This window comes from Choloepus didactylus, chromosome 3, assembly GCF_015220235.1.
Source record: "Choloepus didactylus isolate mChoDid1 chromosome 3, mChoDid1.pri, whole genome shotgun sequence".
Classification (NCBI taxonomy): domain Eukaryota; kingdom Metazoa; phylum Chordata; class Mammalia; order Pilosa; family Megalonychidae; genus Choloepus; species Choloepus didactylus.
The window spans coordinates 20,955,615-20,969,008 of record NC_051309.1 but is presented as its reverse complement, the minus strand read 5'-3'; the positions used below and the strand labels follow the sequence as shown (position 1 = coordinate 20,969,008).

The 13,394-nt window shown below is 33.0% G+C and overlaps 1 protein-coding gene across 2 annotated transcripts in view; it reads right to left on the bottom strand.

Moving 5' to 3' along the window:
• The window catches only part of SLIT2 (slit guidance ligand 2), a 391,304-nt gene that overhangs the window by 132,318 nt on the left and 245,592 nt on the right, over positions 1 to 13,394 (bottom strand). For both annotated transcript variants that reach the window (XM_037829492.1, XM_037829493.1), the window contains exons 6-8: positions 9,504 to 9,575; positions 3,856 to 3,927; positions 1,207 to 1,370 (exon numbers count right to left, since the gene is read on the bottom strand). In XM_037829492.1, the coding sequence (XP_037685420.1) occupies positions 1,207 to 1,370; positions 3,856 to 3,927; positions 9,504 to 9,575 (308 nt within the window). The remainder of the gene's footprint in view (positions 1 to 1,206; positions 1,371 to 3,855; positions 3,928 to 9,503; positions 9,576 to 13,394) is intronic.

The following is a 13,394-nucleotide window of genomic DNA, read 5'->3' as shown; positions in this document are numbered from 1 at the left end:
CAAACTTTACAAAATTACTCTCAGTCTAAAAAGGAAATGTGAACTTGCCTTCTTCCTCATCTAGAAAACAGGAAGGAAAAAGTGAAGAGAGGAAAAAATGGTTAGTAACGAACTGTTAGTCATTTCGTTATATATTTTAAAAAGCAATCATGTCCATTGAAAATACTCCATGATACCATAAGAAAATTTTGTTTGGGTTATAAAAGGTGTAGAAAAATATATGAAATGTTCTAGAAATAATGATAAAATAGAATCCTGTACCACTAATGTCTTCCTACTCCTCCTCTAAAAAACAGTTAAACATATTATGATGTATTATATATCTTAAAAATGTATTTTGTTGTATTTTGAATGGACACTTTAATATCAGAACCAGGCCTATAGTATAATTACATGCTAATATGTATCAATATAACATTAAAGTTAATGTATAATTGCATAATTTAATGTATGTATACATGGAGAATATATATATATATATATATGAGAATATGAGATTCTACCACTTTTTGGCTATTTTATTTATTTGGCAAGTTTATTTAAAATCTCTTTTTCTCAGCATTTTAATCTCTGATATATAGATAATACTATATTTCTGATATAGTTGCTATGAGAGGAGTGAAATGAGGTAATGTACATGAAATATTTAATTAGTTCTTGACACACAGACAGGATTCTGTAGATGTTAATTATTTGATATTTTACATAGCCTGTCTCTTATTTTTTATTTTCAGATACTTGTTATTAAGGCTAGTCATTTATTTGTCATAAGTAGAATTGAGCAATTAGTATATGAGTATACATGAAAATTATTTTGACACTGTGCAATTATTATTGAATTACTTTTTAAATCTTCCAGCAGGGATCCAGGATTAGTCAGTCTTTTACAATTGTTAAAAGTAGACATAAATTATTACTTATAGGGAAACTAAGGTGCAGCAAATAGAACCATAATTTGGGAATTTTCTATAATTTCCCTGGAGTGAAATCTGAAAAATGTTTCATCATAACTTAGGTATAAGTAAACAGTAATTGCCAACATGTACAAAATGCTTAGAACTTAGCACTAAGAAAGAGAATTTCCATAGAGGGATTAGTACACAGTTGCATATGTTAGTGAGCAGCACTGAGACATCTGAAGCATGCATTCTGCACAGTCCAGCTACATAATAGCACACAATAATATAACGGTTCTTTTTCCCTTACCACTGCAGGCAAATTCTCGTTTCTGAACCTCAGCTACATTATGGCCCCTCAGGTGGGATGGACCCATACACTGAGTGTACAGGCCAACCCGAGGCCGTTGGCGCAGCCAGTCAGAGAGCCAGGCCAGGTGGCAGTCACAATAGAGGTTGTTGGAATGGAGTCGACTAAATGAGAAGGAAGAAGTTTAAAGTAAGAAAAGAGAAAACAGTTATGTCAAACACTTAGAAAATTAATAAGAATAGACTGCTTTATTACTTAATATATACATAAGGTAGAGCTTAGCAAGTATCAAACTAATTAGTTTTCTGAAACTTAAACTGGTTTGCAACCACAGAATCAAGTCTCCATTTTCTCTGTGGAATTATTTTGCCTATGTTCATTCAAAAGGGAGAAGGGAAAAATAAAAGTCCCAGAAAAATTGCTCTGTGTTGGCAACATACAGCAAGCAGGGGCGGGACGAGGGGAGGGCAAGTTAATAAAAGATGTGATTCCCACTTTGAAATATCAGTAAGTCTGCCATCATTTAGTCTCTATAGAAACTGCTTGCAAAATGTTTTTAGCAGCTCACTTTCATTTTCTACTGAACAAGACAGAATAATAATTCAAAATTAAACAGCTCTTTCCATTCCCTTTTAACATTTCCTTTTTTTAATCACAGGAAAGGGGATTAGGCTGCTTTTGGCAGGTGGTCACTCATACTCAAAGAGCAGGGACTGAAATTAAAAGTCATAAATGACAGAGAGTGAAGAAAGTAAGTACATCCCTTCTACGTTGGCCGGGGTCCACACAAGATCACGGAACCCTTCCAGATGGCAAATAGCACTTCTCCATTAATAATATACCAGACAAATGTATCCACTAAATTAGGTAAACTACTTCAAACTGGCTTTTATGTTTTCTCAAACTAAAGAAAAGGACATTCAATGCTATAAATCAAAGCATCGTTCCCAGAATCATCTATGAAAAAGTAATACCATTTTAGTCCTTTTTAGCTGATGTGCTCAATTCTAACCCAATAACAGTAATGGATATTAAAACCTGGTACTCAGTCCAGAAAGATAATTGGACCATAAAAATGGAATTTTTAAATAGTTATGATACTATAGTATGATGAACCAACCAAAGGAAAGGAATTTAGAGTAAGATGACCATCTTACATTCTCTTTGAAATTGTAGTAGATATTCAGCACACTGTCTTGCACCAAAACTAGAAGGTCAAAGCTACATTTTGAGAAAGCTAGGTGACCTCAGGCTCAATTTGCTTCAAATTCAAAATGCCATCCTTTGTAAGGCACAGTAGCACATTCCTCATGTAACATCATTTTTCTCTAAATACTTCAGTCCCAAACAAGCACACTGCCGTGATACAATAGATGTGCATAAATTTGAAATAAGAAAAGAATGTAAAAATTTAAAACCTGATTATTGGTACAAACTGTGGTGGGTGCCTACAAGAAAATAAGAAACACTATCAAAAATGCAGATGATGGATGTTTTACACCTTCAGTGGCTTAAGTTGTATAAGAATTGAAAGGTTGATAATTTTTTTTTTTTAAAGTTAAAGTTTATGAGAAACTAATTTGGTCAAATCTAGTTTGAGTGAAATGGGTTATTAATTCAATTAGATAGTCTCAATTTGCTAGCCTCAAGAAAGCACAACTTTGTTATATTTGCATAATTTTAGGATTTTTTTTTATTTTGCTAGGGCATATTGCAAGAAAATTATAATGATCTGTTATCACATATAGAGTTATATTTTGGTTAGGAAAAATGACATTCAGATTGTTACTACCTAACTCATTAAAAAGTAACTCAATAGATTTTTTTCTATTCAAGAAAGAAAATAAATGCAATATTCTTCCAGTTATTTTATTACAAAACTGAAAATATTTTGAAAATCCAATCAAAACATACTTAACCTATTTAAAAACATATTTGTTTCAAAAAGTCTGATGCTTTGGTATATTTCAGAGCATTTTTCTCACGTTGTTTGTAATATAATTTTTAGGTTAAGGTGATTCTCAGACCAATTTCAAATGAGATTTACCTTTGAAAATGCTGTAACTATATATCACACTCTGAGTTTTAAAGATTAATTTTTCTCCAGGAGAAAAAAAAACAGCTGTAGCCAAGACGTTACTAAAAAATTTTTATTCACAAAAAATATTTTAAAGTCCATCTGTAACTCTGAAAAGATATTTTTAAATATAAATGCTGACACAACCTTAATTATAGAAGCACTAGAGGGAGAGTCTGTAATTTTATGTTACAAAGAATGTTAGAGAGCCAGTTTAGCTTTATTAGGTCTGCTTGCAGTATGGTAATAAAATCGTAAAGATTTCCCATTTATCATTTATGACAGCCAATCAAGGAATCTTCCATTTCTTAATGAAATGTGACCTCCACAATAGCTCAAAGTAAATGCACCCCCTCCTCCAAATTTCCCATAATGAATATCATTTAAATGAAAGCTTTTAAGCTCAAAATAGTAGTTCGCTTACTCAAATATCATAACTGGAATGCAAAAAAAGGTGGTTGATTTCTACTTCATCATGCGTGAGTAGTCCTATTCTACGCTTATTAAAACTAGGACTTAAGTGGTAACCTTAATTGATTAAATAAACCAGTACATATACAGTAACTACTTACAAAGTTCTGAGTTTAGGCATATGGTTGAAACTTGCCACAGAAAGTCTGGTAATGTTGTTATTGTTGAGAGTGCTGTAGAATAAAAAAAAAGGATAGAAATTTGAGATATGAAAATTTATTGACTATTTCATATATTAATATAGAGAAAACCTTTTGTGACTATGTGTATGCAAGAAAACTACGTGGAAGAGATGGCCTAGAGAATGCACTCTTCTTTAGAGGAGTTGAAAGCTGAATCTCATACCTTAACATACAATTCATTGTTTTAATAAGTATTTGTTAAATACTTATGGCTTTTGACACCACACCTTTGACTATTTACATTACTTCATGCATATTTGTGCATGTGTGCCTATTTATGACACTGGTTAAGGAATGAACATGGGACAGTCACAGTTGGAAAAATAGATCAATTACATTTCCTTATAATGATTATTATGTATAATTAAAATATTCCACCTTTTTTAGAACAACTACTGCCAGGGAATAAATGGACATATTTGAATTCTCTAACTGAAATCTCATAGCAACAGCTTGGAATTAGTTCTGTCACGTCTTGGAGCAGTTTTGCTAATTGTTCTTTACTGTGGGCATCAGCTGTTATTGAAATTATAGTAGTAAGAATTATACATTTCGTACTTCTGTGGAGTGGGGATGAAGTGACATGCTACAGCATGATTAAAAAACTAATCTATTCTAACAGTTTTTAGTTTCACTAGCCTTCTATTTTCAGTGCTGCCTGGTAGTGATCATGATTTTTTGGGCTAGAGCCAGAAGATGGGTGATCAAGGGAGTTATGGTGAAAAAAAGTATAAGCTTTGCTTGGTTCAAATACCTGCCTAAGCTGTGATTCTTACTTTTCACTGTACACAAGCACTGTTAGTTGTTTGTTATTATTATTTATAATTATTATTATATTTCATTCCTCAAATATTTCCTGAATAGCTATTATTTTTATAGCAATATGGAATATTATAAAAATAAATCAGGGATAAAGTCTGTCCTAAAGTAGCTTACTGTCCAATTGGAGAGATGAATTACATGAATTACTAAAACCTAGAGCTAATAAGATTAAGAAGAGAGATACTTTTTCCACTCCCCAAAAGTTCTGGTAAGAGAGTGAGAAGACGGTTATCCCAGGGGTGTAATAAGAAAGTGTAGAGATGGAAAGTGATTCTAGGAAGGGAAGACTGAAGATACACGGGTGATGACTAAAGATGACAAGAAATATGGGATCAATGTCCCTCATGGATGAAGTTTGAAACTGGAGAAGGGTTTGAATTAGGGACTGCAAATTCACATGTTTACAGAGGCCAGACAATGAACGTAAGTAAAGCAGAGCATGTGAGAAGAAATACAGTGGACGAGAGAGAGAGAACGGCAGGTGAGGACCTTGGTAAGCTAGCAAGAGGTTCTCTGTTCTAACAGCAAACACTGAGCTTCAGTGAACCACTGCCATGCTATATTCAAGGTAGCCAAACAATCTGATTTTTCAAAAGAAGATGGAAATGGAAAATTTTAGTTCAACACTCCTAATTTTTAAATACTGGCAACTAATTCAAGTATTTCTGTGTCTGTGGGCCAATTATGTCGGGCTAAGCAAAATGCATTTGTAAAGCCATTGAAGGCCAGCTCATAGCTGCAGTTATCAATGGTAGGATATAGGCTGTCAGGGGCTTAGGCAGTGACTTGAACTTCCCAGTAGGGCAAGGTTTGCTACAGACTGGGACATACAAAGTTTCTCTTTATCATCCAGTTTTGCAATGCACTGAATGGAATAAGAACTAATCCAGCTGATTTGAGTTAAGTCACATAAGGAAGGAAAAAAAAACACACACACACTCAGTGGAGATCCATAAAGTGCTGAATTAGTTGGCTCATGTTATTTAAAATCCTCTACCATTTTCTGGTGCTCAAGGGTAATGAGATATTTTTCAAATCACATTAAAACATGTTCTGATGCTTGAACCAAAAGGTTTTACTTCTCAAAGGAATTTGTTCTCAAATGACCCTTTTTCCCATTCTTAAAATTTATGCTGACTTAATATGACTAAAATTTTAAGAGTATATTATACTGAAATGTGACTTTGGGGATAAAAATGGCTTAAAACGTAGTTCACACTCAGCAACATGCATTAATTTTTAAGCATGTTTTCTTATAACTCAATGCAAAATGGGTTTCCATTGCTTAAGCCTACAGACATTACTTTGAAGACTTTTCTCAAAATGTTAGCTCATATAAATCAACTAAAGAAATAAATTCTTATTATTTATATTTGTTATTTATTCTGGCAAAGCAACATTACTATCAATGTCTAGTAACTCAACAATATGTGGAACCAATGATGTTAAGTTATTTTAAATAAATTAGCAATGTGTTATTCAGGTATGGTGACAAATATATGCTAGTCAAGATCAATTCATATTCTGAAATGATAAAAAGTTATATATTGTAACTTTTATTTGTGAACACTTTCTCCAATGTAGAAATCTCCTCCATGTTCAAGCTCAACATTTTCTCTTTGTAAATAGAAACTGAACTATGTTGAATTTATGTATTCTAGTACAAAGGACTTCTTGGTGTTTCAATCTGAAATGCTAGCCTTCAGAATCATGCAACCCCTCTTGGACTGAGATCCTGCCTTAGTCTTTCTTATTCTCTTATTGCTGAGCTTAGGGCTTGGCAGAGAATCTGATATTTAATGGATATGAATCACTATGTTTCAACTCAATTAAATTATGTTCATTCTGTGAAGAAAAAAAAAACATAAACCATATAAAAGTAGCAACACAAGAGATATATTCCATTTTGGAATCTAGAGACCAAAAAAAAAGAAAATTATATTTAGTTTCCAGACAATGTTATTTTTGAGATGGTATCTTTGTATTAAGAAAATAAACAGGTTAATTCTAAATCCTACCAACCAGAATTCCAAAACACACCAGTTCACCATGAACATACAAGTGATAAACTGTCCCCTCACTTTCAAGTTGAATTTTCCTTCATCTTGAACTTCATTTATTCTCTCTATCCTCATACATATCCTAAAAGAACAAAATTTTCATCAGTGGCCCAGAATGATTACCCTCTATCTTATCCTGTTGAACACAGCATATTCATATATTTGTGAATAGTTCATGGAATTAAACAAAATAAAATCTAAAACACTGAGAAGCTGAAATGTAAACTGATGAACAAGTTAATGCATCTTAGATATTTCCACGTAACATGAAGATATATCTTAAATAGTATGGACATGGAAGTCAGACAACCTTTCTTCTGGCACCCTTCTGAGGTTAACTATAAACAAAATTATCTGGCCAAATGTTGTAAACGGGCCAACTTTTGATTTTCATAACAGAGATTTGGGCTTAATAAATCCTTTTCTGTTCAGTGCTTTATTGATTTACTCAATTTTTCCTTAATTTTTTTCAATAATTTCTCTAAAGGTTCTTTAAATTAGGATTTTAAAAATCAACATAGTATTAATATAATGTCTGCTTGGCTTTATGAAATTTAATAAAATGTTTAATTAATTTTTAAAGAAATTCACATTTTCTTGCATGGTGTGCCAATTTTAATTATTTTCTTTAGCAAACAATCCCTGGTCATTGTATATCCCTTTGAGACCTATATATTAAGAATCTCAAGAGATCTCAATTTTTGAATATTTATTTTACTTTAATTCATTGAAACATATAAACCTTATCTCTTTTTTAGTGTATTTTTCATGACAGTGGCTCTTTGTATTTTAGATATTTTGCTAGCATGACAAACTATATGAGATTATTGTGCTGTCACAAATTTGTTGCTTCCAAAAATGAGGTCCGTTTATAGCAAATATAAGAAAATGCATAGTTATTGCGTTTGTGAGTAAAGGGTTGTTCAGTGCTTAGCACAGTGCATGGCCTAGAGGAGGTGCTCAAATGTTTATGGAATAAATAAGCTCAATGATTCCATATCTAAAAGCATTTAAACCATTTTATGTAATATTAAGGTACTTTGTGGGATTTAATTCAGCCAAAATATTCAGCAAATTTTCCATAAAACTGTCTAATATTATTCACGTTCCGAGTTTGAAGGTCTGATTTAATCATGATTTTATTTACTTATTTATTTTGGCTCAATCACTTTTTTCAATTAAATAACTTTTGCAGCAATCTCTTTTTATACAAAGTTTAGTGACATTGACTACCTTTTTTTTAAATTTCAGACAACTACCATGAAATCATACTTGTATCTTAATTATTCTACCTCTGAAATAGCATCAGTAAGTTTTGTATGTTTAAAATGAATCTGGGACAGAGTTTAAATAGTGGCCTTATAACTAAAATATTAGTTATATGAGTGTCACTTTAGGTGTTTTTCCTTAGATAAAAAGTTATTCTATTATCAAGAGACACAAAGAGGACTTCTCATGTGGTTAGTGTACAATAAACATTTTCATATATCATATAATAATTTATCTCAAAAACTCATTCTTATATTCATCTTTAAAATAATTAATAACTTGGCAATTGACATAGCTAGTTAGTCTATTCATTTATGCACAATTAAAACCAAATTCATAAAGAAAATATTACTAAAATAAACCATTCTCATTGAAACATTAAACTTTTTTTTTTTCAAAATCACATTCTGCTCCACAAATCAATTTATAAAGCAATGGAATCTTCTCTCAGGAGAATTTCATGATTCCTGGATAACTTCTAACAAATGGACTAAAAATTCAAAACCTCTTTTCATTTAATTCAGTTTTGAATGTCTGACTAAATTGTTCTGTCAAAGATGGTTTAAAACACAGAAAAACATTTTACTGTTGGGGGAAATTTTCAAGTATATTTAAAAAAGCAAGCAATATGAACCTTTGACTGAAAAAAATTCCAGAAAAGTAGAGGCGGCTTAAAATTCCTTAGTGACGCTCTTTAGTTTTCATTATAATTATTTTACTAAGTCAAGGCCAGTAGAGACTACTTGGTTACTTCTAACCAATATTTTCAGCCGTATCTTTCCAGTAAGGAAAGAGGGAGGATGCCAGTTATACTTCAAATCTGTATGTTGTGCATTACAACATCAATTGTAAAGATTTTTAAATGAACCTAAAGGGCGGCTTATTAAAATTAGAAAGCAGGTTACAAATAACCTTAGAAAGATAATGTTAAGTTACCTGGTTAAAAATGACATGGCTTTTTAAAGGAGAAAATGCCCTTCCATTGCATAACAAGTACACAATATGTCAACATATTAGTTACAAAGCAATGGAATATTCTGACAATCAAATGTCATGAGTTTATTTAAGTTGTTACTGTTTCTACAAAACTGATTTTATATTAATATTAAGCTAGTCTGGGAATTCCCGCAAGCCCTGTAAAGGAAAATAAGCTACTGTCAGGACAAACACAAGACAATATATGTGCACCTTCACATGTCCTTCACAAATAGACCATTCTACTTAAACATACAGATATGGTACACAGGGTTTTGCACACACACGTCTGAGTCTTCTGTACTTACCCTAGGTTATTTAAGGTATCTCTTTAGAAGACTGTTTGACACAAGGTTTTTCTGCTAGCAGATAAGCTTCCCCGTTAGCACTCCCCAGACACAAAGCTCCCGTTAAGAGAGTAAGAGATGTAAGAGTACTTACAGCACTTCCAGGTCCCGGAGAGCCCTAAATGCTCCATCTTCAATACAGTTGATCTGGTTGTAATCCAGTTGCCTGTTAAACAGATTAGAAGAATATATGTAAAAGGGATGGACACTAGCAGGGTTAGGTGAAAAGAAGTCCCCCGGAAGGGTCCATGAAGCCCTGACCGCATTATCTGAAAAGCTCTCATAAATACTCTCATCTGTTTAAGAATGCCACAAGCCATCCTGGCCTGAACACTGCTACTGAAATCTCTTTTTGTTCTGAACTGTCTGTGCAAACAGCAGCCCTTGGGAAGCTCCAGTAAATAATAACTGCACCTTATATTAAATGCCATAGGAATGCAATTTCATTACATCAAGAAAAGCTATCCATTAAGAGCTTTCAGCGTCATCTTGCTGAAACAATTTCATTAAGGTAAAGGACTGTAAATCACTTAATGTCACATGCACCCCCTCAGTGACCTAACAGAATCCATTTATCAGAGAAGCCCAGCTGCATGTTAATTTCACTATCCTTGGCAAGAAAGAGCAAACTACTTTTAGGTTTTCTTCTTTTAAAAGCAGTTTTCCTTCGAGAACTCCAAATTAGGAGAAGTGGAATAACCTCCCATATATCTCCTTGCCATTTCCAACCCCGGATACACTTTAGAAAGCGAGCAGTGGTTCTATATTAAACTACACGTTCTCATAATTTGCATTCTTTATAATTACATGCAGATTCTCTGCACTGTAAAGACAGCATACTTCTGAGTTAAGGAACTTCTAGAATTATGGTCTGGATATCACTCTTCAGAAAACAAACACTTAAATATTAAGGAATAAATAAAAAAAGTTTGATTTTCTTGAAGATGCTAATCTCAGTTGAAAAAACGTTGAAACACATACTACATCAACATCATTAAAACATTACGTACATCTTTGGTAAAAGCTTTAAAAGCTCTATCAGCTCATTCTAAATAATGCATAATTCAAACAAACGAATCTTCTCTAGTAGTTTAAGCACCCGGTTGCTTAAATTCAAAGATGAAGAAAAAGGCTGCTCCAAAGTGGTTATGTCTGTTTTTTCCTTCTGCTTGTTTTGGGGATTAAAATTTCCTTATTCATGTAAAGAATCCGTTTGGTTGAAATGAACAGCTAAGTACAAACTCCTATTTGTACTATCTTCTTCTTTACCGTGAAGCAGCTGTTGTTTAAATCTAGCAGCTTAATGCTTACAGATATTATTATTCCACAAAAGAAAGTATCTTAATGCTTCACTTGAAATAGAAACGAAATGTTTCATGAAATAGTAAGTTGACTTGTCACCTCTATGTGCAATCGTGAGGCAATGCAGATGTACAGAGTAAGACTAGGATGATAATACAAATGAACCTTGTCGTCGTTTCAAGCTCTGAATTCACGAAAAGAGCTAATTCATGGTTGAGGTTTGTTCTAAAAGAAATGTTTAAAAATCTTTACAAAACAGCTGTTTCTGTCACAAGACTACTGCAAAAAAAAGGTGCAATAATTTAACCTAGTGAATTTCAGAGGGCCTCTTCACATTTCTTACTGTAGAAATTATGTATATAGACAATGTCTCATGAAATATACATCTCATTTTTAAGAAGGTCTCTAGGGGACACAATCATACACAAGCTTACCTTGATGTCATGCAAATGGAACAATCTAGGACACACAATATAAAAATAACATGCGTCTCAGAGAAGATAAAATTTTATTGATTGTCTAAACTAAGGGTTTTCCCAAATAATAGCTACTATCCATGCTACTGTAATAGCCTAAAGCATTTCTACTTATTAGGAACTAATGCAGAAGTATAATTTTATTTTCTAAGACTTTTAAAGCCTCATGATGTCATACAGCTGCTGTGGTTCCAAGAAAACACTTACATTTTTGAGCATTTGTGGTTTTTACAGATTAAATTCATTTAACAATTAAGTTAATAGCCTTTTTATTTCAAAGTGCTAAGTATATATCCACACAACTATTCTCTAACCTTTTCAACAATTTATCAAAGCCATTTAAATTAGTACAATGGCATGTAGTGCTACCCTTGACACAATACAAAAGAGAAATTGTTTCCAGACAAATTGGCAAAATCTTTTAATGCTATCAAATCTGCCTAATGCAGTCTCCAGGTTAATCTGTAAAAGGGTGAGCTGTATGTTTGCCCATATCTTATTATCCTTAGCTGTCAATGTATAAATCAGAGCTGACACAGCTTCTTCTAAATCATCCATACTATACACAAAGGGGAAGCTCTAGCATGCCGGAAAGCACTCAAGCAAATCTCGTCCTACCAGGACTGCAAAGCAGATTACTTTCCTCACACCAGTAAAAGTTAAGACACTGCTGGAAACTTTGGTAGTTTCACCCCTCTTTCACATTGCTAAGAGGGCTACATGTTTTGTCTGATTCTTAACAGAATTCTAAGCCATTATAGCTGCTAAAACATCATGAACATTTGACTCTTATAGGGCTGATGTTTTTCTTCAAAGTTTTCTGAATGCCATAATGACACAGTTCATGTATCTTCTGGGAATGATGGTATTTCATGAGGAAGTTACTCCTATTAAAGAACAATCAAAATCAAAGTAGAAACTTTTTTCATCAATTTGTGAATTTTGCTATATTCAAAGGAATGTTTATGGAAAGTGTTGATTTCCGTGTGACTGCTCATGAGAAAATCTCTCCAAACAAACCTCTATTTGTCTACATATGGTTCCAGACAAAAGGTGTCAGAACAATGCAGAAGTGTAATTTATTTCAGGGTTTCTGGACTATTTTTATGTGCCACGTTTCTCCCACCCTGTTCAACTTCCTTCTTGCTACCTTTTAAGCCTTGGACACTTATGCTTCCTGTAAACAGGAAAGAATTTGTTCTCAGCCATGCATTTAGTGACAGACTGACCCTGTCTTGATGAGATCTCCAATTATGCCAAGGAATTATTCTGAATTAAGTAATTAGCAAGAGAGAACTTTTTTTCAGTTCACCAAAAATAACTGTTGCAATGATTCAGTGAGTCATAAGGGTAAATAGAAAGATCTGGGTAATGAATGTCTTAGGTACAATAGTGAGAGTTTTAGAACGCTTTTTTGTTTTCTGGAAAGAAAGAATAGTAAAATACCATCGGTGGTTTCTTTCAGACCTGTAGCCACCCTACTCAAGCACCGATTTGTCTATTCTCCCTCTTGCTTCTGTTAAAATTCCACATCACCTCTCTATCCAGTACATCCCTGTCTCAGATTGTCATGTTTGTGTTTGGAGCACTGCTTTATCTTTAATTTCATGAAAGTGAGGAGGTGAAAATGAATAATTTTCAAGCTCTAACAAGCACCAACATTTTTTGATTCACTTTTCAGTGGCAACTACTTCTTTTCTGATGCCCTAGAATAACTCTAGACTACCTGTTATAATTTATCCTACCACTGATTGTTTAGTCTTAGACAATGCAGTATGTCAAAGGAACCTATTTTTTATTAATAGAGATATCACTCCATGCATGCCTCACACACATGCAATTTCTAAAGCTGATTTTGTTTTTCTTTAACACTAAAAATAATATAGCCTAGTTTTAGATTTGATTTATTCTAGGAGTGGGAAACGATATATAATGTTGCTAAATATGTTTTAAAAATAGGTATACTGCATGACAAGAAAGTTAACATTTGCTTACTTGGCATCCTGAAGCACAGTTGGAATCATTGCATTCTGTTACTTTTAAATTTCCTCCAAGCGTTCCCTGTTTTCATTTTATAAAATCTGGATACCATTTTATGTTTGAAATACACATTTAAGACTTACCTGCTGCCATTAATGTCAGTTGCATTCATCTCTAACCCTGGCAAAATCAGATTTCACTGGAGCGTCTGAGTAATGAGATCTTAT